General features: G+C 39.6%; 2 protein-coding genes across 3 annotated transcripts; both read right to left on the bottom strand.

Annotated features, from left to right (window-relative positions):
• Window positions 1-5,555: 5,555 nt before the first annotated feature.
• Window positions 5,556-19,388, bottom strand: LOC147181079 (solute carrier family 12 member 9-like). Of its 2 annotated transcripts, none has more exons than XM_086078251.1 (14): window positions 19,021-19,388; window positions 18,218-18,352; window positions 17,299-17,436; window positions 17,108-17,220; window positions 16,001-16,202; window positions 15,750-15,857; window positions 15,054-15,165; window positions 13,795-13,952; window positions 10,868-10,950; window positions 9,096-9,220; window positions 8,659-8,851; window positions 7,895-8,069; window positions 7,620-7,766; window positions 5,556-6,746 (listed from the first exon to the last, which is right to left on the bottom strand). In XM_086078251.1, exons 1-14 carry the CDS (start codon window positions 19,244-19,246, stop codon window positions 5,851-5,853), a joined length of 2,811 nt encoding a protein of 936 aa, XP_085934377.1. In that variant the 5' UTR covers window positions 19,247-19,388; the 3' UTR covers window positions 5,556-5,850. The 2 variants fall into 2 exon arrangements, with proteins under 2 accessions (XP_085934377.1, XP_085934385.1); XM_086078259.1 differs by having other exon boundaries at window positions 8,659-8,752.
• Window positions 19,389-21,901: 2,513 nt separating this feature from the next.
• On the bottom strand, window positions 21,902-26,111 carry thpo (thrombopoietin). The gene is made up of 5 exons (XM_086088109.1): window positions 25,962-26,111; window positions 25,747-25,871; window positions 24,053-24,139; window positions 23,780-23,944; window positions 21,902-22,075 (listed from the first exon to the last, which is right to left on the bottom strand). The coding sequence occupies exons 1-5, from the start codon at window positions 25,972-25,974 to the stop codon at window positions 21,902-21,904; spliced, it is 564 nt and encodes a 187-aa protein (XP_085944235.1). The 5' UTR covers window positions 25,975-26,111.

Here is a 26,111-nt window from a genome sequence, read left to right as displayed (position 1 = left end):
AGTCTTCATGCATAACTCTTCAAAAACACCATCAAATGTACTGTAGTGAGATTAATTGCAAGTCAAGAAAACAGCAACAGTTTGGGAGATTGTAAATGTTATTAGCAACATTGAATATCCGCTCGCTTTGTTGCAACACCCTAGCTCTGCCCAGTCATCATGGTAGACTCCACTTTCCCCAAAAATGTGAATAACCATAGTTAATTGATGATTTAACTATGAGGGAGATCAATACTTTTTCAACACAGAGCCAGGTAGCTTTTATTTTTTCCCTCCCTTGACAAATAAAATCACCATTTAAAAAATGCATTTTATATCAAAAGTGAACACCACTTCTGATATTTGTATTTGTTTGATCACCGTAACATTAGAGGAGGGGAACTATGCAAAAATAGTTTGAGAAAGGGGAAAACACTTTCTCAAGGAACTGCATGAGTATTGATTAGAGATAGACTGATACGGTTATTTCAGGGCAGATACCGATACCGATTATTAATAGTCAAGGCGATAACTGATATTTGGAGCTGATATTAATTTTCACTAAAAAGGAAAATATTGGCATAAAAAAAAAAATACAACCTCCAGCTCTTTAATTTGTTGAATTTTTAAGCATATGTTTATTGAGCAACTTTTAGGATTCGTAAAAATATTGGCGTTAAAAAAATAAATAAATCTTAGTCAATAGACATTTATATTTAAAAAATCTAATAAAAAGTTTAGGGATCTCCCAAGGGCAGTAGCATGCCTTGGAAAGTTAAATAAAAACGTAAACAAGTAAATAGCTTGCTATTGTTTTGTACAGTAAATAAAGTTTTCCAAAATTTCAAAATGTTTTTCAGTATTAAAATTGGACTCATCTTAGTTATCATTTCAAACAAAAACAGAAGGTCCAGAGAGTTCCCAGGGTCAGCAGCATCTCTTATAACGTTAACTGAAAATTGAAATGAATAGTTTTCCATTTTTAAATTGATATATTATCGGCCGCATGATTCTTCAAAAAAGGCCGATGCCGATATTCGTCAAAATGCTGAATACCGGCACCGATAATTGGCCCGGCCGATTATCTGTCTGTCCCTCGTACCGATACAGAAATGATGGTGAATGATGTATTTCGCAAAACACGTTATCTCCTTTCCATCTGCTACAAGCAGAAATAGCTTACATTAAGTCAGCGTTAATTGGCATAATCAAAGCTCATTTTGATCCAATTTGCATTCATCTGGTAATATGATTCCCCAACAAAGGAAAACAGACTGAGATGAATATTTGCTGAAAGTGAATCAAGCTTCCGACTGCATTCATATTCATTAATCATGACTGAGTAATTCGATAAGGTGTTAAACTATTATGATGTATCATACATTATAGCTCTTGGCTTTGTTAGAGTGACTTTGGGCGAGAGACACGGACGGGGTACACCCCGGACTGGTTGCAAGCCAGTGAACATGAACAAGCACGCACGCTCACATTTACACACATGGACAATTTCAAATCTTCAATTAAACTGGATTACAGTCTCACACTGATGACTTTTCTTCCCTGAATAATTACCACAAAACAAAAACATATTAAAATTAATTTTGAATTAAACAACCCCAAATAATAATAAAAAAAATAGAGATAAATATTCAGTATGCCTTCCCATGACGAACAGGTGGGAAATTGTGGAAATTACTCCGCAAATACTTGGAAAAATCAAAATCTGAATAACATTGAGATAAAAAAGTATCTGCGAATATACTGTAGTTTTAAGTTGTAATAGACATGTCTTATTTGCGTTTACACTGGGTCTTATACTGCCCAATACTGTAACATTAGTTGGCCTAATAATAATGTTTGTGGATTTGGAAAGCGCGACAAACATAATACCTCAATAATATTTAAAAATGCTGAGTGAGTTGATTCTTGTGAAAAAAAAGAAGAAAAAAAAGACCAAATTGACTTCTTGCACTTTCCTCCTATACACTGGAAAGAAAAAGAAAAAAAAAAGGAAGTGTGTGATCCCATGTGAACCCCCAGGATCACTGATGAAAAATTGTGGCCCCCTCCAGCATTTTAAGTAGCCCATTCCTGAAGGAGATAAATAAACTAGGGGTGTCAGGTGATTACAATTTTTAATCGTAATTAATCGCATGACTTCAATAGTTAACTCACGATTAATCTAAAATTTTGTATCTGTTCTAAATATACAATAAAATGTGCAATAATTTTTTTTTTAAGTTCCATACTCTTGTAAACATAAAAGTGGAACAAGTTAAATTAATATAAATATGGCTGCATCTTTTAGTGATTGATACAGTAATTTCATAATAATTCATAAAATTGAGTTCAAATTAAAAAGATGAGCTGTATTGTAAACGAGTGTGATATTAATTTGTGTTGAGTTCATAATTCTGCCACTAGATGGCATAATTGCATTTGTAAAACATTGGTGACAGCTCAGTGCATTTTTCTTTTCATATTAAGACCTATCTAATCTTTAACATAACTTTAAAATTGTAAAATACAACTTGACCCCAGTCTCCACAAATATATGCATTATTATTCCATTTATTACTGCTAAATATTGACCTGGACGTGTCTGCTGCGTTGCGACTTGAATTCCTCTTGTACAGGCTTTCCAAGTAAGGGGCGGCCATTGATTGTGTGTTTAAAAAAATAGTAGCGTTAAAGGAACTTTAAATTAACTCAAAATGGATGCACTAATTTTGACACCCCTAGAATAAACCAAACATCTTTCATACGAATACCTAGTTCATTATATAAGACCAAAGCATTTATGTACCATTATAATGAATTTGATATTTTTTATTGTCATAAAAATAATTTGTGTCTGTTAAAAAAAATGCATGGAAAGATGACCATATATTAAATCACAATTGAAATATTGAATGGGAGGTGGGGACACACAATTCGACTATTTTTCAAAATCGTACAGCTCTTCACAGGGGACATAATGTATAAACAAGTATTCAAACTCACATTCACACCAGCGGACAGGTTTACATTTTCAATGAAAGTTTTGGATGCAAACTTGTCCCACACAGATGTTCCAAAGGAGATTCAAATACGCACACGTGCCAAGCACAACGCCACCATGTGCGCCTCATCCAGTACAAATCAATTTGAAAACACGCATTCCTCTCCAATTTCTCTTGTTTCCTGCCATGCCTCGTTGTCGTCTCCGGAGCTATTTGAGGGTTCCAGATGGACGAGAGTCTGTCAAACACATTTCCACATAAGGAATGGAGCGACTCATGGCGAAAACTAACGAGCCGTTTTTGACAAACATAGTGGGGAAAAAAGCTGTAGAATGTCGATTTTCTTTTTAAAAACAAGTCAAACTTGAACATTGAAACATAACGAAAAATGGACTTTAATATTAATTTTTTTGTAGACAAATATTTGTGTTTTTGGAGTGCCCGCCCACCCCAGTCAGTGTGAAATTACACCAAGTAAATCTTTCGTAATCTACCTATTTTTGAAAATGTGTTGGTGAGCAAGTCCTTATGAATTTTGCTGAATTGTGACATCACAGTGGGCCTAATTGACCTTGTAACAGTCTACACACCGTTTCTCGCCCATAACATGATGAGCTGCTGTAATGTGTTTGGCAGAGCTGGACAATCATCATCATCATTTCCATCATGTCGATGCGCACCTTTCAGCGAGCGCACATTGCACGAATTTTCCGTCAGCCTCGGAAAAAATACATCAACTCACTTTTTTTTTTAACCCCGGAGAACCCACTCCGTTATTTGTTTTTAAGGCTCTAACTGGTCTCGCCATTTAAAAAAACAAAACGCATCTTAAAACCCTTCTTTATTCTCAAGCTAGCAAAAGGGTTCTAGGGTTCACATATTACAACATATGGCTATGATGACGTTTTGTGCAAAGCCAGGATTGGCTGGTAAGAACGGCAGGCAGACGACAGGATGCTCAACTCTTACTCACGAGGAGAGGGCGCTTGCCAATGGAGGCTGTGAGCAAACAATTCTAAATATGGCGCCCGGAAGCTGACGTTACAGAACAGATGGAGGCACTACCTTACATCTTAACACTTTGCAGGAACCAGCCTGAGGTGCTCAGTCTTAGCATGTGTCGCTTGTAAATGTCTTTCCAAATTCTATTGTTATCACCCGACCACCCATTTTCGACAGCACAGTCCTCATTTGGGTGCCATCTTGGATGACATTAAGGCGGAGCAATTTCCTCCTCCCGTCCGTGAAGCTTTTTCAAACTGCCCGCGTGTGGAGGACACGACTCGTCAGTTCGTTCGTCCTCACCTCACGACATGTAGCAACGGTCTCTCTCTCTCTCTCATCGTAATTGTAATCCCTCAAAGTAATCCCCATTTTAAATAAATGTACCTGTAACCTGATTACATGTATTTTCCTGTAACTGTAATGGAATAGTTACATTTATTTTGCAATCTGATTACGTAATGGCGGTACATGTATTCCGTTACTCCCCAAGCCTCCATCTGTGGCTCCCTCCCACACAGAGTTTGTCACTTTTGTGTAGGCAGGTGTCAAAGCCTCCACTGCACGAGCGCATGCGAATGATCTCGCACCGCACGGCATATGCCGCGGATGGCGCTGGATGGACGTCAGAAGGGAGAAATTTCCACGTGCCTATCGCCAAACGACTAACTGCGTCACTCGTATTCAGTGAAGTTTAATAAGAGAAGTGCGCATCTCTGCAGCGCGGTGCATTATGGGTAGGCCGGCTGGTAGCCCGCTACCAACTTGTCATTGAAAACTGATGGAGTCTAACGCTGATTTGGACCATTTCAACCGTTGGAAAGTTGATGATTTTTATTGAATCTATTTTAAACATGAATAGCATGTCGTTACCGACTACCCTCTGCCGGGACACGACAGTTAAGCCTATTTAAGTGTTTATTATTTGATTCAATGTGTGCACTTTACCTGGAGTTGGACCGAGGACACAACACCGGGACGCGATCAAGAGATGGGTAGGATCTTTCTTCACTGAAGGGGTCAATTGGAGCTAAAAGCAGGTTCTCAAATGACTGTCACTCCATTAGTTTGGTTACACGTACGTCCGCTTGTAAGCTTCGTGATGCTTCAGTCTGTTCTTTCGCGTTCAGGATATTGACAAAATAAATGTTATATATATATATATATATATATATATATATATATATATATATATATATATATATATATATAATAAAAAAAAATCTATTTTAGCCTCTTATACGTCCGTTTGGATCTTTCTTTTCTGTCTGAAAATTGTGAAGAGTGAAAGGTTTACAAGCGTATACTTCGTCTTCTCGAGCATTGCAATGGTGTTTTTTTAATTTATTTTTTTAAATAAGAATAGCACCAAGTGCACCTGTCGTTTTTTCACTTAAGGCTGAAAGTCGTTTAAACAATGCTTGCAAGCTTTAAGGTGTGCAGAAACTTTTGAGCAGCACTGTATATCCTGGCCAATCTGTCCTTTTACCATTCAAATGTGGCCCTTGAGCACCAAAGCACCTGGGAAACTATCAGCAGCAGGCCTTACTCATTCAATGACGAGGGAGAGAACAAGGTAACAATTACTTTTATTTATTATTCTTTCAACAGGTAGATAAAAGTCATTCTACGTCAATGTGCAAATTGTACGTATTACATAGGGAGTAAATCAAGTGTGAGCATAAAAACATTCCATTGTAGTTTCACAGTACAGCTCCAAGTGATCTTATAATCTCTTCATAAACCCTCCGAAGTGTCTTGATAAGTTAGTGAGGGGCAATTTGACAAAAATGTCAAATAGCAATGATGAAGAATCAATATTCAAGCAAATGTTGATTTTGTTCCAAATGCTAACTGAATGGGTGTTCTAGATGTCCGTAGTGACAACTGGTGTGACTCCGTGGACGAGCAACGTGGGACCCAAATCCTGACTCAGCAGGTCCACTTGATGCAGGTAGGCCGAGTAGCGGCTTGTATCGGCGGGCGGGTGCGGTAAATACAGGAAGCGCACAGCCGGCTGGGGTGCGCCATGCCTTCGGATAAGAATGTTGACAGCGCTGATGTACTCATCTGTCAGCTGTGCTGCATTGCTGGGAAACGCTTCTTTATGCCCATCGTCCACTTCCTCACCCTGCTCCTCGTCTTGATCCTTTCCTCGTCTTTGCCAGTGTAGCTCCACCACCTGGTCCCAAGCCACTGTCTGCACTTGCGCCGACATCCGGAGCTCCCTGAGCATTAGTCGCAGCTTGGCCGCCTCTTCCTCCCGCAGACCTCCGCCGGCCTCCACGCATAGGAAAAGGCGCAACCTGGCCTGGCTCCAGGCCCGAGTTTCGTGAAGTACGCAGGCCAGCTGAAGCAAAAACAGGGAGCATACGTCCACATAGCCGCAGCTGTCCGGTCGCAGCAAATTCAGCGGCCAAATGTCAACAAACGGGCCCGCCGTGCCTTTGTTAGTCTTTGTCTTCTTCCCCGAACCTAAAACCTCTTCCCTGTTGAACTGGCTGAAGTATCGAGCCAGGGTCACATTCTTGCCCATTTTTACAGCGTCAGCAATAATTGACACATACTCCTCTTCTTTGATGTCTTTGGGTTTATCTGTGTCACGTACATTAGGGAAAAAAGGGAACAGTGGTTCTCCTGGGTCTTTGTTTGCAGGCACTGTATCCAAGCTGTTGTCTGGAGGTAAAATTTTGCCTTGGAGGTCGTCTTCAGGGGGGCAGTCATCATAGAAACCCAAGACAAGAGTGTTTGGCCTCATCCCGCCTAGGAAAAATTACGATAAACGTTTTAGTCCAAAAGAGGCGCGTTTCAGGTCATGAAAAGTAAAATAGTGAACCCCCCCGCATAGTCACTGCTCGGGCATACGTGAATTTGCTGATTTTTTTGTGGAACCCTTCTTCCATTAATCACTAAAAGGCTAACCTAAAGCCGTGTCTCATATCAAAGTGTTGCTTTGGAGCCTTTTTGTAGATTTTAGATGCCAAGGAACCATGTTGAAATGAGGACAGGAGCTTCATTTAGTCAGGTGATAGCTCAGTCAATAGAAAAGTAGTGCTTTGCCGCCATTTTGTGGCATCGAGATGCAATTAAATTAATTACTCATGGATGTTTGCTATTCAGAGCAGGGTTCGCTTCTTATACCCTTATGAAAAAAGAAAAGAGGAATCCCTGTACAGCTAAACAGGCGTTAAATTCATTTTTTGGCTTTTTTTAAACACAACCTTGCCGATTTGTGTATTTGTTTCCGCTTCCTTCAACTCCCTACAAAGCCACAAGATGGCACCACAGCCCAGGCCAATAGTAACATAGTAACTGGTGTCAAAAATTTATAATGTATGAATTTGAGCTTTTATAGCTGGGAGGAGAATGTGTATGTTTTTGCTAGTGCAGTTTGTTTTAATATGAAATCATTAAGAGTAATGTTGTAAGAAGAGTTTAAAATACTGTACAGTGTTATGGGGGTCACAGTTTGTGATAGATTTGCAATTTAAAGAAGTAATATAGGCAATTATGTATGAACATTTTCGGGGGCATCAATTACTCAAGTTTTTTTGTGTGTGTGCAATTTATGGCAGGCTAAGGCCGTTTTCCTCGTGAATAGCAGAGGATTACTCTACAACAAAAACATGTACCCACCAAAGCCTGAGATGAAAAGAAGGTTCTGAACTCCACGTCGAACAGATTCGGCCAAGGTGAGGTTAACAAAGGCTTTAATGTTCAAATGGTCCACCAAAGACAGCCAAGAGTCGTAATAGCTCTGCAAAGGATCAGACGGCCTCTCATCTACAGAAATGGACACAAAGTCAAAAGATGATTGCATCTCCAGGTTCAATCCATGTGTGTAAATGTGAATATGGTATGGCATCACTGAAATGCAGCAAGAGCGCCAATAAAAACTTTGAAAATATTACCTAGCAATCCCAGTTTGACATGACCCAGTACATAGAGGCCACTCTTCTTCAGGTCATTAATGAAAGTCAGCAAGCCCACACAACTGCGAGGGTTGGCCACCATTAGCAGCACCTGAGGCCTCCAGAACTTGACGTGGTCCTTGCGCACATCCAGCATCAAGAGGTACTTGCGGACCTGAGCAAGAACAAGTGGTGAGAAAAGGCTAGAAATGACAGTCAATCATGCATATTGGTCCTGATAATGACAGGGTTGATAAAAATCCCGTTATTTAAAAAACAAAACAAAAAACCTTGAAAATAAAATAAACCAGACTTTAAAAAGTATTGTTTCAGTTCATCTAAACTCTAAACTAAAGAATACATTTTTACATGCATATATATATATGTATATATATATATATTTTTTTTATTGATTCTTATCCAGTTTTTCATAATGAGATTTCTGCCCAAAAATTACCAATTTAAGATTATTTTTCTTTCTTGACAGAAAAAAATAAAATAAAATAAGTACATCTGAAGACTATTTTAATTTTAAATATGACATGAGGCAATGCCTGGTTCAGGCCATGGTGGTAGATATTAGTGTAATAGTATTACTTTTACATATGCATATTTAAATTTCTTAGTATTTTAAAAATGACTAATTACTTTTCAAACTACTTTTCAATGGGATTGATGCGAATTGTAACTGTGTGTGTGTGTGTGTGTGTGTGGCCAGAGTTAGACTCAAATTAACCTGATGATTCAAAATGGAGTTTGTGTACCTGGTGGAAGATGAGAGCCTGGCTAATGTAGCCCCAGTTACTGATGGGTCCCAGATAATGAATGAGCATCAGGAGCAGCAGCATAAATGCTATGCTGGCAAAAGCATAGATGGCATTGATCAGGAACATCATAACCAGGCAGCCAAAAATGCCCAGGGTGCAGGTGTGCCACGTGAAACAACGGAAAGAGGGCCTTAATGCATAAACAACAAAAAAGAGACATTTTCAACATGAAATGTGAAAAAAAGAGTCAAAGTAGAAAGACTACCCTGTATTCCAAATTATTTACACAGGATTTTAGTCAAAGTTTTTGTTTTCCAGTTTCAAGAGTTTTATCAATTCGCCCATTTAAAGGAAAATGTACAGAAACACAATGGTAAATAATCATTCGGAAGAGTGTCGACTACATCAAGTCGGTGCTTAGTCCTGCACCTTACCTAAAGTTTGGCGCAGACGCCCACTCTAGAGCCAAACAGGCCAGGTTGACAGTGGCATAGACCAACAAGAAGAAGATGGTCACAATTCCAGCAATGGTGTTCAATTTCCCAGCAAACAGCACCATCTAGTGGCAAACAAAGCACCTTATTCACCTGACACCTCATTCATTACTTTTGTGATGAGGGTGGACAGATGTGCATGTTAAAACACATTTTAATAATGGGTCAGAAATCTTATTTGTTTACAGGGCAACATTATACAATTACAATGAATTTAGGCAAGAACACTGCTCCATTGTGAATAAGAAAAAGACATGCATGCGACTCATGGACGCTGTGTCAGTAATGCCAGTTTCATAATTTATTCACATTATTAATCTCATCCTGATTTTAGTGTTACTTTTTAAACACCCGAAAGCCTTGAAAATGCAACGTGCATAAATACAAAATACTGCGAGTGGATACCAGGGAGCCGAATAAGAGCTTTAAGTCATCGTTTGGCTGGATTTTACTTTGCGTTTGTGATGTAGTGACACCCCCAAAATAGCTTCAAGCCATTTAATGCCTGCATTACCAGTTGAAATTTACTTTCAAAAATTAAACTTCAAACAAAGAATTACACGTTATGCGTTTCAAACAGCTTTCCATTACAGCAGTCTGTTTGGCTAAATGCACAATAGATGGTTATGTTGCTGTGCTACAGCACAAATGGTGGAGCAACACGTACATAGACAGAGCAATAATCACAGGCATATATTCTTTATCCTGTGTGAAGATTGTCTAATACTGCAGTTTTCTGAGTCAGTTGTGAAATTGTTTTTGTATTATACCCCCACCTGGTGGCCAAGGTAAGCACACCAGAAGGAGTAGCACAATGTGCATTAATGAAGAAAAACCTTGTAAAATTAATATCTTTAAAGGCTATTGAATTATGTAATTACTGTATTTTTTTTTTTTTAATTTACAAAATATTGTTGGCTTTTTTTGGGAGGCTGGAATGGATTAATGGCATCCTCACTTACACGACTAAGCCTAAAATGCATTCAAACCTTTACAGGTGAAGTTAATGTGACTTTCTCAAAGCTTTTGAATGCACATGTCCAACTGTTAAATGTTTCAGTACTTTTTGCACATGTTGCTGTTCGCTAACGAGGAGCTTAACGGCAAAAAAACGATATGGGACGTGCGTTGAACGGGGGCATATTGGCTTCATAACTGAATCGCTTTGTGCTTAAAAAGACTTGTTATACCCTCCGGCTCCAGCTCCGACATGAAAGCAAGTGGCCCTGTACTTCCTACTTCCTTTCCTCCGTGACCGGGCGGGGGTCACATGACTACAGGGAATGCGCAAAAAAAGTGTTTCCATTACACTTTTGCAAAATACTCAGATTTCAACACGTTTCAAAACCACCTCATGAGCGCGTAAAAACTTTTTTGCGATATTTGATTTGAGTTTTTTCGAAAATCATGTTTCCATTACCAGCTTGCTTTTGCGCAAAACTGAGGGTAATGGAAACATACCAGGTAATCCAGTGATTGTGCCCCTACATGAACAACACGGGCCTAATTTCATCTTCATGGACAACAATGCTCCTGTTATTGGAGGTGGCATCATCAGGGAACGAGTGTTGGGGTCTGGTGTACCTCAAATGACATGACCTGACCAGCTGAGTCGCCGTGTAGAGGCTGGAAACTCTGCTGCCCTGCCCCGCCCCGCCCCGCAAACCCACAAAAGGGAAGAGTAGCATCGTTGCCAGAATTAAACTGTTTACCTGTACAAGCAACCAAGAGACAAGCACCGAGGCCCAGGGGTTGCCACTGCGGGACGTCTTCCTCGCCAGAGCCAGGACACCACCTGTAGTCATGTTTTAAAAAGCTCAGTCAAAAAGTTAAAGTGCGCCTGTCTGTTGCCTGCTCATTTGGTTGTCAATGAGACAAACAACTGAGTTATCCCGCGGTGGTGTTTAAACAAAACACACGGTGATGGGATTTGTGTCTGCAGAGAAAGTCAACACCGCCAGCCATCTGTTGTCAAATGACGCATTCCAAATGAACACGGCACTATCAGGAAAACAACACATTAAATGAATAACTCTGGTCCATTTCCCACAGATGGCCAGCTATTAAAATGCTGACTTTTACACAGGGGTCGGCTGGGGTGGAACCGTCGCATTGAGCAACGCCTCAACTATCAACGGGTCATTTGATCCTTTCACACTTCTCAAAACTGTCGGAGGATGAATCAACTCGTGTCAAAATAACATTTTGCTTCTACTTGCATGCAGTACCAAATCTTACGGAAAATCTAGGACAATGTTTCTCAAACATTCTGAGTGCAAGTGCGCCCTTCTGAGCAAGATTTTTTTCTGAGGACCAGAGGCAATTCTAGGGTCAGAGGTTTAGGCGTGCTATAAAGACTAACGGTGCTTGGTTGCTCCTTTCGATACATATTGACAGTATGCATGTTTCTGGAGTAAACCAGCTCTCCACAGTTTACAGTGAGAACACAAATGGACCTTGGACTAGGTTGTTTTCTGACTATATATTGCTTGTTTGTACTTTGTTATAAAAATAATATATACATTAATATACACTTTAAAAAAGAAATGCACTTGAATCCGTAAAATAATAATTTTGTATGCACAAGTCTGTGTATGGATGAAGTGCAGACACCATATTAAACATTTTAACAAAACAAATTGACTTTAGTTTGTCTCTGCGTTTTAACATCTTGTCTTTAATACAAATGTATAAATAAAAAATACACTTCAAAATGGAGGTTTTGTTTGCTGAAAAACAATCTTGTGTCCATGACTTTCTCCATGAGGCGACTTTCTTTCTTTGCAGATACACACATGCAAGCACGCCACATTAGTTAAGATAGCCAATAGCAACACAACAGAGACATTAATATTAATACTTGTTTCCCTCATTCCACTCAAAAATGACAGAGGGGCATAAGCCTTCAGTCTGACCACCTGGAACATTTCCTAGCTTTGCTGGAAACTTCAGCTAACTACCTACCAAGTAGCATGACTACAAGAGCAAAAAAAAAGAAGAAGAAAAAAAAAAAGAGGCAGACTAGTAATGTGAATAATATGTTGGTAGAGTAATAAACCTTTCACATATGCTGGTGGAAGTAAGGCACTTACAATTTCACTCGACTAGACAGACACACTAGGGAGGAACCGCTGGAGGCGTGCTCTGCTTGTACACAATGTCACAACAAACCATTTCTAATCAAATGGGGATGTACTGTATTTTTGCTGTTTAAATATTACTTTTAAACTCTAACGTTTATATACATACTATATCATTTTCTAGCTTGTTAAAAAGAACACAGTAAAAATATACCTATATACTCTAAAATTTTGGGGGTGCTATGCTTCAACACCCCCAAAAAGGGGCTAAATACGTGTCTGTTGAGGACCTATCATAATCCAAAAATGCAATTGCCATATTTTTCCTACTATACATTTTTTCAGAGTGTAATCGCACAAGTCAAAAAATTCATCATGCAATAAAGAAGAAAAAAACCCAAACCGCTCTGGAGTATAGTATGTCACATTGTTGGGGGAAATGTATCTGATAAAAACCGAGACCAAGAACAGTAACGCTCAGACTCGCATACAAACATTGAGTTCCCTAATCATGAATGCATTCAGAAATACATTCTGAGCGTACACTGCATCACTCTGACCATCTGGAAACACAGAGTGTTCTTCAAATGTGCGGTTTGGTCATTCAGTGTCCCAAAAAATGAGTGCTAGAGCCCACTATGGTGTGACGGCGTCAGAGTGAATTTGTGAAAGCACCCCATGTTGACGGCAGTGAATACGTTCAAGTTTTGGTGCTGTAAATCCTCAAGGGACACGTATGCTAAACTAGCGATGGATCACACATTCGTTGCCATGACTACTACCACTACTTCCATTTATTCTTACACTTTCATTTGGAGGTTGGAAAATACTTTTGGTGTATTACCGCCACCTGCTAGCCACTGACGGCAATGCACCAAAAGTATTAACAACAGCCAAATAGAAAGCCAACACAATAAGGGAACGGGGATTTTGGATGCCAGTCCAGCTCAGTCACCTTGAGTATAAGTTGCACGAACAGACAAACTACCACTAGAATAAAAAAGTTGCCTATTTAAGGAAAGAAAGTAAAAATTTAACAGTTTGACTTTTTCCAGGTTGGAGCTGTACTGGCACCCAAAATCCCCATTTTACAAGTAAAACATTTTTTAGAGAGGAAAACATGTAAAGTTGTGAAATAAAGCAGTATTTTTTCAAGCAACAAGTTGTCGGGATGAAAAGTCAATCATTAGAAAAAAAGCTGTATTTTCCCCAAAAGTCATTATGCAAAAATAAAATAAAATAAAATAAAATAAAAAAAATAAATAAATAAAAGAGTTTAACAAAGGAAGTCATATTTTAATATGAATTCCCCCAAAAAAATCTTTTTTTAAAAACTTAATATTGTTTATGTGATATATCACAATAAAACCAGGGCTTTTGATTACCCCAAAGCTAAATTAGGTAAAAGACTAACGTTTTATTCTGGTCCCCATATTTATGTATACATATTTATAAATGATACGATGACTGCCCAGTATTTTGCAGACCCTCAAGTTCCAGCTCAAGGACACCCCAGTTTGAGAGCTACTGACCTAGCACCCACACAATGGCTGTCTTACCAAACAGGTTGTCTTTAGATAGCGCATACAGGACTCTGGAGGCTCCGATGAGGTTGCTCATGGCGGCGGACATGGCCGAGGAGTAGATACCAACTGTGACCAGAGGAGGCCAAACATTGATGGTCCCAAGGAAACTGTAGTCTCTTTGCAGAATGGGACTAAAGACAGATGGATAGAATTCTCAGTGTGAAATTTAGGACAAATAATTATGTATATACAAATATACAAAAAAAACATTTTGAGCAAACACCTCACCTATCCCTATAGTCTCATATAGGAACTCAAAAATCATTGTTCTAATGTGAATGTAGAATTCTTGACTATTAGCACAAGTATAACTTTATAATCTTACTCTCTCTTCAGCAATCAGCACTAGGATTTTTTTGGGTTTCTACTTCCTTTCTTGATGATTTTCCATATATCATTAACACGAGTGTACATGCTTGAATATTGCTGTTTCCTCACAAGAAGAATAAGATGCATTTCCCCCATTGTGAAACAAAAGCTCAAATGAATTGCCAAATGGGCTCCTTAAAAGTCAGCCCCCTTACAGTAGAAATGGCCTGAATTGATTTCCTATTTATAGATTAAACTGTTTACTAACCGTGATAATAATAAAAAAAATAATAATAATAATATATATATATATATATATATAGATATAGATATATCTCAAGGCTACCAGGTTTAAATTTGGTAAGGTCTTGCATAACATGGCATTTCATTTTGATGTTGCTGTTCTTTTTTTTTTCCCCAACATGGAAAAAGTGTGCTGGGTTGTTGCTTTTAGATTTGCTAGAATCCAAACAAAAACTTATTGAAATGCTTTGGATGAAAGCATTTCATTTCCCTTTTTCACCATTATCTTGATATCCAATTTTCATTCAGCTTCATCTCATCATCTAGTAGCAGTCACCGTTGGCAATCAGTGTACCCACATCTTTGCATACAAATGACGCAGACAATTTCTTAGACAGATACTTCTGAACTACCTTTGTGTTGATGTTTTCAAAGTGAAGGATTTATGGACGTGATTTGTTTCATGTCTCTCGAGTTAAAATATCAAATACGTCAAAAAAGGAAGAAGGACTTGTGACTCACTCCTGGGGAAGAGTTGAGTTTCATCCCTTGTTATGGTTAAATCTGTTTGAAATGGACCTTAAGACACTCTTTGGCACCCTTTTCCCTTGACTACGGTCTTCAGGCTCAGAATAGGACTCCTGATTTTAGCATAGATATCCTGATAGTCATATACTAACCGTTCACAAGACGATGCAGCCAGCAGACTTAACAGGTTGTATGTGACAAATGTTGTAAAAACTGCCGTCAAGGTTCCTCTGGGGATAGAATAACTTGGGTTCTTCAAGTCACCTGGTGAAAAAAAAAAAACAGAAGTTGTTGCAATCAAACCTCTTTTTATTGGCACCAGGTCTAGGCGATTTTCAGGATAGCGACTAGTGGCTAGTTAGCAGAATCATTAAGAATAGAGCGTGGTGAAAAGCAATCAGCAAGTTTATCATGCTAAACATTGCCAAAGACATGGTGCTCATTTATATGTTGCAAAAACAGAGGATTTAATGCCAGTACTGTATGTCGAAAGTCAGACAGGGTTTAGGCACCTTGAGCACTCAAATTGAGTACGTAAATATACACAGCGGTAGGAAGGGTCCACGTGGTGAGTCACTCACGTTAGTCATATATGGGTACATACATTTTGATTTTGGAATCAAAATACGTGTCTTTTTTTTTTGTTGCTTTGTGGTTTGAGGCGTCACAAAAGCAAAACATAAGTTCTGCTTGACAAGTTTCTTTTCACAAAAAGGTCACTTTTTGGTCAATAACAGGCGTTTTCAGTAAAACCAACCCATGCTCAACTGTTAATTTCTACAAAATGAAAAAAGGTAAAAACTAATTTATATTTACTCTTTCTTAGGTAGTTTAGTGACACGCCTTACCAGACATGTTTGATCCAGCCATGATTCCGGTGCAACCGTTGAACATGACCGCAAATACGGTGGCAAAATTCATCATGGCTCCAGTGGTGTAGTCGACTGTGTAACTAGCTGTAAGGAAATAGGAGACACCACTCGTCCAGTTGTGTTGGTATTATAAAACAAAAACCAGTCCTGGACATGCTTTGAAGTGATTTTTGCATATCACTGCAAAGTATTACATTCAACATTATGACAACGTTGCAGGGACATACCCCAAAGGTTGCCCTCCAAGGTGTGGAGTCGGAGGCCAGTGTAGTTGGCAGTGGTGTGGGTGGAACCGTTCATAAAGGAGGAATCTGGAAGTGTGATCATCCTGGGCTCCACAGAGAAGAAGCTGCAGAAGATGGATGCTAGGACAGTTGTGACAATGAGGAAGATGACAAAAGTGGCTTTGGCGTAGATGTGGGTGCCTACCTGTAAATCACAAGCAGCTTGGCCTGAGAGGCAAGTTCAACATAGTACAGTTATGACATAATGATCAATTACACAATCAATAATAATCATAATAATAATTGAAAGCAGGAGATGTTTTTATCCCCATTTTCATTTTTCTTAGATTTTCCAACTTTAAAAAAAATTCACTTTGACCAGCCGCAATATAACCGGAGGGTTAATGAAATTAAAAAGTACATCAAGCATGAAGTCAACACAGTGGTTAACTTATTCCACAACTGCATGGCTGTTAAAAGGGAAGTCGACCCCTCCCATTCCCACCTTCCACCAAAAATTCTTGACAATAATATGTTCTATGCAGCCCCACTAGTCTAAATACGGTATTCTTGTTAATATTGCGTTGGTGGGATTAGAGTTAAGCATCAATATCAGAGGGCGGCCATTTTGTCACTTGCTGTTGAGTGAAAATTACATCACAGTTGCTCAGGTAACAAATAATCACAGCTCAGCTTCAGAAAACAGGCGATCTGTGATTGGTCGTTACCCGTTACCAGCAACTGTGATGTCATCTTCAGTCGACAGCAAGTGGCAAAATGGCCACCCCCTGAAATGGATCAAAACGGCTGTATTTTGCGGCATAAGTCCTATTCCACAAAGGTAATATTAATCAGAATGTCAAGTTTAGACTAGCGAGGTCACATATGGTGAAGAAATGTTTAAGGTTGACTTCCCCTTTAAGTTTGTTAAAAGGTTATCATGAAACAGTGAAACATTTTAATATTATACATTTCTTTGTTTCCAATGTAAAAAATAGTTTTGCAATGCAAATTGTTCCAGTCAGCCAGCATCCCACTGGATTGCAGTTAACCTTCAAGATTCTACTTAAGTGACTGAATGAAATTACATGGCATGTTGTTGTCTCTCACCAAGCAAACAATAAAACAAATTAAAAGCAGCACAGTGCTGTAAAGCAAAGACCACCAGTATCCTGAAGGCAGCACCCGATGGACGGCTCCAATAACCCTCACAGCCTCTGAAGCTGGAACAAATATTAAACGATGGGTTAGCAGAGCCAAACATTGATATGCCCCCTGAATGTGATATTATGACAACCAACCTTCTGGGACGCCAAAGGCAGACATGATCGCTTCAACCAGACCTAAAATGTAGAGCGCACTGCCACACACGTTGGCAAAGAAAAACATGATTCCAATGCTGCCACCAAACTCTGGACCCAGGGCTCGACTGATCATGTCTGAAGGCCATCATTAAAGAACTGTAGGGGGCATACTTAGGAAATTTTTTGTTAATTTATGTAAATTGTGCATGTCCAGCCATCAAGCGTGAAATCAAACAACCTAGAAAGTATTTTGTTACGTGTCTATTTACAAAAATGTATGCGTGTGCAAACCACTCAAAATGTTGTCAGTGTAAAGCTAAATGGGGCTAAAAACCTATTAAAGTTTCTTGTCCAATACTTGGTAACTAGGCTGGGTGAATTTCTGCCATTTCCAAGCCACCGAAATACAGGGAGACACTATCATTTCAAAGCCAAAGGGTAAGCAGAGCGTTAGCCAACAGCGGTATCATTATCTTCTATACTCGGCACATAATAGAATGTTCAAATAAGTTGGGGAAGAAGTTTTAGTTTGTTAATGTGTCTGCTATTGTGCCACATGTGTGTAATTCAGCGGCTGAATGAAAATACTTTTCTCTTCAGACTCTGGGTGGTGTGAGTTGCCACTCACCTAGTTGCAGGGCTCGTCCCCAGTCGTCATGACAATAAAAGCTTCGTAGAACAAGGGTGTGGGGTGTGAGCAGTGTCTCAAAAAGGCAATAGACAAAATTGACAACCAGTTGTTGATGTAAAGTTTACTGTTATTCTGACAGAGACCTTTATGACTCTCTATGAAAATATATGCATTATATGTCAACAAGGAGACTAAAACTCCTGAATAGAGAGCAAAGCCTGACAATCATCATCAGCACCCACTATATGTTAGTTACCCTCGAAATGCAGATCAACTGAAGGATACAGTAGGCACCCCCTGCATCCAAGGCTCCATTAGTTGAGATGGCGCAGACGGAAAAGACTGTCAATGTGATAATGATGTAGGCCACCAAGAACATTGCGATTGCTTGGTACAGCCCTGCTTGACCCACAACAAATCCTGCAGACAAATAAACTGTTTTGACTGTACAGTGAATAGCAGCAGAGGTAGCGGTCCAACAAGCAGTAAAGCTTCCTTGTGGGGTTGACGCTGGAGTAATCAGGGTGGTAAACCTCTCAAGGTGACGCAGAGAAAGGAGATGCAAATTACAGCAAATGCCCAAGATAAAGCTTAGTATTCCCCCAGAAAACCCCACTAATAGCAAGGGTTCATTGTAATGTTGTTAGATTTATTTATCTATTTTTGTTCCACAAATTATTTCCATCCTGCCATCATTGTTTATTTACAGAGTTCAGACTAATTAATGTAGAATCATTAGCTCTAGAGGAGCAATTGATTCATTTTGTTGAGACCATAAATCACATTTGTCAAGTGTAATTTATCCTCTGGCTTTAATTACTCTTCGGGAAACAACAGAAGGCATAATTACTTTGGACAAAACGTATTAAATACCACCACTAGGCATCAAACAAACAAAAATAAAAAGACGGATGGCAATTAATAAAAAAGAAAGAAAAAAAGATGTTGACTCAAATTGGTTTGACCGACCACCTGCCCCCCCAAACTCGATATATGTTAAATAGTACCCGACAAGACATTGCTGACTTTGTGTTTGTTTTTATCCAGTAGTTTTTTAGCCTCTTTGTTTTTGTTTTGTTTTGACTCACCAATACGGAGGAACACGACGACACTAAACATAGACAGCAACGTCGGAATAACAACTCCGAAAAGGACGCCGAGTTTTCGGTCACTTTTGGTGGTGGCTGACCGACGACGGCCTCGATCTTCGCCATCAGGCGTCCTGTTTGCGGGCTCATTCTTCGACTCCGAGCCGCCGACGCCGTCTGTGCTAGTAGTGAGTCGATAGTTGAGAAGAGGAGCCTTTTCGGACATTCCAACGGTTAATTGTCCCTCTATTGACTACAACAACATAGTGGGTAAATCTTAATTTCTCAGATATGGTAGAATTGTGCTGCTAATCTCGCAAACCAAAATTGATAACCTCGACCGCAGCAGGTGGGCAAGGTGTGCTAACGCTAATGAGGCCGGAAATGTGACGTGGCTTCCTTTAATGGATTATTTTTATATCTCTTTTTTTTGTATTAGTTTTGTGTTAAGCTTCATTATACGAACATGAGTGTTTCTAATATTTTGTTAGTAGCTAACAAGGAAAATGTCTCAGTAGCCTATATCATGCAGTTTAAATACCACAAGCTACAACCACTAAGAATCCATTATTAAATGCCCAGCCATTTTTAAACTGAGCGTGACTATCTTGTTAGTGGAAACACAACAAATTAACCGGATCAACCAACCAGTATGATTGAGCACAAAGCACTAGTGGTTGCATCTTTGCCACACAGTCTGGTGGTTCAGAGTTAAAATCTCTGGCTTCCTTGAACCCTCCAAAAATAGCATCAAACTGTCCATTTTGTATATTGTCCTCATTAGGGTCCCGCGAGAACCATTTCCATCTGATTTAGTGAAAAAGCTGACTGCACCGTGGTCTGGTCGCCAGTCAGTCACTGGGCACACATAGAGACAGGCAGTCATTCACGCCAACCATCATTGAGTGCAGGAAGCTGAACCTACACTGAAGTCAGGCGAGGGGACCACTAAACCCTCAAACGATCTAAAAACATGCATTCGACGTTAATTGAAAACACGTGTCTATCTATATGTGCTCTGCGATTGGATGGCGACCAATCCAGGGTGTATCCGGCTTCTCTCAAGAAAAGTCAGGTGAGATAGCCTCCAGCTCCCCTGCAACCTTAGTCAGTGCCATGAAAAATAAATGTGTGGATGGTATGGTATTGCATCAATGTAGCTTTCTTTCTTTCTTTTCTTATAAATGATGGACTGCAACCAGTCCAAGCCGGCTTTTCTAATCCAAAATCAGATAAAATATGATACAGTCCAATCCACCTAATGGGGTTTATTTTTCAACCAGCTAGTTTTTGTTAAAAGACAGCCTTAAATAAGGATAAAATGAAACAACAGACAAAACTGAATGTCTACATGCTGAAAAATGCTTTATTGATTGTAAATGTGATATTCTTAAATTTTCACGCATTTTATTAAATAAAGGAATTGTTGTTTTGAATCCACAAGAGAGCGTAAGGAAAAAAACCAGCATGACTCATGTAAACATAAATCAGAAGTGTAACAGCAATACAATAGATCAGAAACAATCCCTTGTTCTCTTGGTTAATTTAGCTCATAGACTGCTAAATATCAATCCAGTAATAAGTACTGGAGAAAAAAATAAAGCCAGACCACATTTGCCTCTCTGCTTTGTGATCAGTAACTTTTCAGTGTAACAACATGGTTGATTTCTGACACGATGAAAAAAATGATAAATGATCTCACCATCGACATGGGGCCTGCAGGCTGTCAACATTTTTTTGTATTTGTGCATTTGACATGCCCATTAAATTCAGGGAAAGTGCCAGTCTTATGAAAGATGAGGTTAGCCTTCATATATTCAGATTTTGCCTCAGTTTTGACAGTGTCATTCTTGTGGTTCATTTCACTCATATTTCCTCTTATTCTGTCTGCAGTTGTGCAAAACGGATACTTTCAGAAACTACCAGATGGGCATAATGATTGACGCATTGATTGTTAACAATTCTATCGTTTGTGGAATTTATTGATTGTGGATTAATTTTGTCTTAAAGGGGATCTGTTATGGAAAATTTACCTTTTAATGACTCGTATGCAAATATTTGGGTCTCTGGAATGCCTGCCCACATCTAGTGTAAAGTGAAACAAGTCTTTTTTAATCAGAATATTTCTAAAAATGTGTCTATGAGCGAGACTTTATTGATGTTTTTATGTTAATTGATGTGTGACATCACAAATTGGCTTGTGTATGTAATAGCGTCCCTTCACTGAATTTCTCCCTACATGACATGATCAGCTAACCTGGGTGAAGATCCAGAGCCACTTTCAAACAACCTCCTGCTGAACTACGTCATGCAGAAACACCAACATCTTCACAGGGGCGACACCACTGCTATCACGTCAAAGCCCAAAGGTAAGCAGAGCTGCATTGTTGGATGCACAGATTAGCATTAGCTAACACCGATAGCTTCTGATAAGCGGCACATACTTGGTTGATTAGTAAAGTTATCAAGTCAGTAATGGCGGTGGTGTGATATTTGTGTTTGGTGATGTGTCCATGCGCCACATACTGTACATTCATTTTCAGACTCTACCATCGGTTGTCATGGTAAAAAAAAAAAAAAAAAAAAAAAAAAAAAAAAAAAAAATCCACTCTCACAATGTTATTAAAACGCGTGGGAGCTGTTTTAAAAAATATTGCATAAAATAGCTCCCTCAAAAAAAGTTGAAAAAAATGGAGTGCACTAGAAGGGCTGTTGATTTTGCGATCCAGTTAACTCATTGAGATAGTGGTCCAAAGAAGAACATCATGAACGCTGTTTGATGAACTACATCCTCACAGTCTTCCAATTCTGGACAAAGCTCCATATTTTGCTGTGTTTGTCATTGGGCCTTCATGGACCATTTTTGTCATGAAAATTAGCTTTATTGAAGATGCTCCTCTTGTAACTGGGAAGTGCATCTGCTTTCCAAGCTCATCATCAACCGCTCCAGTTTGCCCGTGATTAGCCGCCTGTAGTTCAGCAGGACCGTGCTCAGACTGAGGGTGCTTCGAGGAACACAAGATAATTCTGTGCTTTCCACTGGCCCCTGCTGGTCCTAACAGAATACACAACAGTCAGAGTGAAGCGTAGAAATTGGGGTACAGACTCTTTTAGTCAACCTTAAACATTTCTTGACAATAATATGTTATATGTGACCTCACTCATTTAAACATGACATTTGTGGAATATGTGTTATGCAGCAAAATCCAGCCGTTATTACCCATCTCAGGGGGCGGCCATTTTGCCACTTGCTGTCGAATGAAGTTGACATCACAGTTACTCAGGGCTCAGGCATCAACCAATCACAGCTCACCTATTTTCTAAAACAGAGCTGTGATTGGTTGTTACCTGAGACCTGAGCAAGTGGCAAAATGGCCGCCTTCTGATATCGATAAAAACTGCTGGATTATTGTCAATAATTTTTTGGGGGGTTGACTTCCTTAACCAATTTATAAACTCACACACACAACCGACCATAGTACAATCACTCAAGATAATCTTTTAAAGATGTCTGATATTCTGGGCTTTGCTGACTTTGATCACAAGGAAGGAAAAATCATACCCATACCACAGGATAATCGCTCACGATAATCTTTCAGAGACACATGATAATCTGACACTTGCTGACGGAAGGGAGGGAAAATGTTCAGTCGAGCAGATAGTATGTTTTTTATTTTTTTTATTTTTTAAGTATAGGCTTTTAAAACCTCTGAATTCAAGCAAGTGGTACAATTTACATACATACAGTTAAGAAGAAGTCAACCTTTGGAGCATATTTTGTAGGGGTGGGAATCTTTGAATGTCTCACGATTCGATTCAATTCCGATTTTTGGGTCTGCGATTCGATTCAGAATCGATTTTCGTTTGGGGACTATTTTTGATTCAAAATAATTGGATTGACAATGATTTTTGCTTCAATCTATAGATGTGCAAGGAATTGTAATGATCTACTCCAGTCTGACTCGCTAATGCTAATTAGTGGGCTACTCGCAACACTTTTATCACTCAAAAGAACGGCTCCACACTGTAAAAAAACAACTTTTATTGGAATAACTTGATTGTGACTTTTTCCTTCTACTCTCTAATGTGGCTACAACTTAACAGTGTATTAGACCGCGTGGAACCACACTGCCCCTCAGTGGCCAAAACCGGGTACATTATGAACAGCGCTCCAAATAAAGGCACACACAGACAAAGGCAAGACTTATATAATTTAAATAAAATCGATTTTGGGACATTTTAAATCGATTCTGAATCGTACTAAATGAGAATCATGATTCTTATTAGAATCGATTTTTTGGCACACCCCTAATATTTTGTTAGACTTTGGAGACACCACTCATGTGGAAAGTATGCTCTCCTATCTTCTTCTTGTCCTGAGGAAGGAAGTCTTTGGGGTCAGAAAACGTTCCCCGCATCATTCCCGGAGAACCAGTGATTCTAAAAGCCTTACGAGAAGCCCGGATGTTTACACACTTCATGAGACTGATAATGCTTCTGAATTCTTTGCGGCGCACAAAGAGAAACCCATTAACACTCAGCGACTCAGTGATTTGATGATTTGATATTACAGAAAAGCATGAAGGTTGCTAGAGGAAGGATTTTTTTTTTGGTAACACGTTTAGAAATAACATCATAGTTAATATTGTAAACATCATGTCACAATCTGGACAATGTGATTGCTCTTGACCAACAAATCACAGAATGAGCGCTTACTGCTTTTCTCTACTGTAATTGTGTCACCTTGACAGCCTCTTACACTCAATTGAAGATGTGTGAGGATGAGGAGGTAGCTGTTGATGTTGTGCTCCAATCTCTGCAAAAGCACTGAACCACATTCTGCCTGGTTGAGGGGCCTCGCAACTTTGACACCGTCGAAAAGATGCCTCAAGGAAGCACTGATGTCTTGTCTCCTCTCATGGTGCTGTGGAGGAGAGACACGCAGACAAGTGAAATGTGGTCGTAGGAGGAAATTATCGATTGTAAGTAAAATAATCGAATTATCATTGGACTCATGGGTGCACTAACATACTGATTTTCTTTCCCAAGATGCTACGTGGAGCTCGGTGCAGGGTAGCTGAACTGGCGTTGGCAGGATGGTGGAACTGTTGCAGTTGTTCTGCAAGGATGGAGTTTTGGAAGTGGAAATACGAATCAGTGAGTTTGAGATTACATACAATTGTGCCTCCGATGTTTAACGCCATATTTGGTCAGTTGCAGTGTTTTTTTTTAGCCTATTCTCTTTTATTCACCCCTATGGTCTGTGTTTATGCCCAGGTGTAATCTGCATAAAATTGACAGCAATTATAAATTCACTGAATTATTTTTGTTTTTTTAAAGCCCAAAAATTCATAAAAAAAAAATGGGGATAAATCTCCAATAACCGTTTTGTACGAAAACCGGAGATTGGCAGTACCCCCACAAAAATATGAATTATATAAAATTAAAGAAAAATATCCATCCTTCCATTGTATTTTTTGAAATAAATTATTGAAAAATAATTTGCTATAGGTAAATATGCAGGTGCCGAACCATGAGTAGACAGGGGTCCACTTCACAGTATTTGAAATTTAACCAGAACATTCTGAAAACATCTACCTCTAAAATTGCTTGAAAAAAGGTCAAGGTCACTAACGTCAGCCACTTAAAGGGTCTACTTCATCTTCAGTGATAGATTAATTTATTATTTTCAGTTTGGCAGAAAACCTGTACCGAAATTGCAATTTTTCTTCACTTTGACCAGTTTTACAAGCATTTATGTTTACCAAATTTCTTATCAACATAAAATTGTAAATAGTTGTAGGTGACAGTATTATAAATATTTGCTTGCCACTTTGTTGTTAAAAATATAATACAATATAATAAATGTGAATGAATAAATACCCAATGTGAGAGCATTTGTGTAATGTATGATGAGGTGGTTACAGTTTCTTAGCTTTTTTTTTTTTTAAAGAGAGCTCACTCAGTATTGTTCATTCGGTAATCTTACCAATTCAACATGTCATCATCATTGCTCTCTCTCTTTATTTTGTGTGTGTGCGTGCATATGTGCATGCATGTGAGTTTGCGCTCATTGATTTACCTGAAACCTATTAAAAATCCCATACTCTTCACCTAAACCGAATACTTCAGAATCCCGATAGTCGTGAAGTTGTCAGGAGACCCGAGGAAGGATCAAAGAAAAGAAAGAAAAGTGAAATCCAGCACCGACCAGACACCACCTATTACCCACAGGGTTACAAACCAGAATCTTTTTCCAACCCCAGAAACATCTAAATTCCAACAAATTAGGGAGACCTCAAGAGAGCAAAGGAAAGACTGAAGAAAGGAAGAAAGGATAGATGAAGCAGAGTGAGATCCACTAACATCAGCCTCCTCCGATTCAGTGCCTAGAGGAAGTAGCAGATTGTGTTTGAATTTCAGTATATGCTGATGTGGTGGACCTGGCATGCATGAAAACCTCCACCAAAAAAGGGAGCCGTCGACCCCCGGCCAGGACAGGGCAAGCACAACCCCCCAGGCCGCAGGAGTGCCAGGGCACAACCCCCAGGCCCCGCGGGGGCCACCGGCCGGAGAGCAAACCCAGGAGCCCGGAGCGCCCCCCACCCGCGCCCCAAGCCTCACGCTCCCCCTCACGCCCCCCCCCCCCCCCCCACCTACACCCGCCACCCACCACCACCCACACCCGCCACAGTATATGTGAGAAAGTTCAACTTGAAGCCTCACCAGCGCCGTCTGCATCTCTGCCACAATATTCATTGCTCTCCTTGCTGATCTGCTGCACACAAAGTCAATGGGCTTGGTTTCGGCATACAGCACTTCAGAGGCTAGCATACATATCAGCAGGAGTCCTGGATGAACACATCAACACACACTGAAGTCGAGTCACAGCAAAACCCTGAGTCCTGTTCAGCCCGTAAAGTACATCTCCTGCTACTCACTGCTTAAATCCATGCCCTGCGTTGCCACGCTCGATAAGTCCACATTTGTTCCATTAAGAAGACAAGCCAGGTGGAAAATGTCCCATGTCCACAGCGTGGTCTCACCGAGAGGAGCCGTGTTTCCTTTTGTGTTCTCCCCTCTTGCTTTCC

This window comes from Leptonotus elevatus, chromosome 1 (assembly GCF_054856555.1).
Source record: "Leptonotus elevatus isolate MCC_2025b chromosome 1, RoL_Lele_1.0, whole genome shotgun sequence".
In the NCBI taxonomy this organism is placed as follows: Eukaryota; Metazoa; Chordata; class Actinopteri; order Syngnathiformes; family Syngnathidae; genus Leptonotus; species Leptonotus elevatus.
The sequence above is the reverse complement of the archived record's forward strand: the minus strand, read 5'-3'. Positions and strand labels throughout refer to the sequence as shown.

What these genes read in the sequence shown, in the direction of transcription:
- LOC147181079 (XM_086078251.1), bottom strand. Translation starts at nt 19,246, where the DNA reads ATGTCCGAAAAGGCTCCTCTTCTCAACTATCGACTCACTACTAGCACA. An exon ending in TGCCTTTGGCGTCCCAGAAG is followed by an intron (nt 17,221 to 17,298) that starts GTTGGTTGTCAT and finishes TATTTGTTCCAG; the next exon opens with CTTCAGAGGCTGTGAGGGTT. An exon ending in CTTGGAGGGCAACCTTTGGG is followed by an intron (nt 15,858 to 16,000) that starts GTATGTCCCTGC and finishes ATTTCCTTACAG; the next exon opens with CTAGTTACACAGTCGACTAC.
- thpo (XM_086088109.1), bottom strand. An exon ending in CAGAGATGCAGACGGCGCTG is followed by an intron (nt 24,140 to 25,746) that starts GTGAGGCTTCAA and finishes CCATCCTTGCAG; the next exon opens with AACAACTGCAACAGTTCCAC. An exon ending in CATCTTGGGAAAGAAAATCA is followed by an intron (nt 23,945 to 24,052) that starts GTATGTTAGTGC and finishes TCTCCTCCACAG; the next exon opens with CACCATGAGAGGAGACAAGA.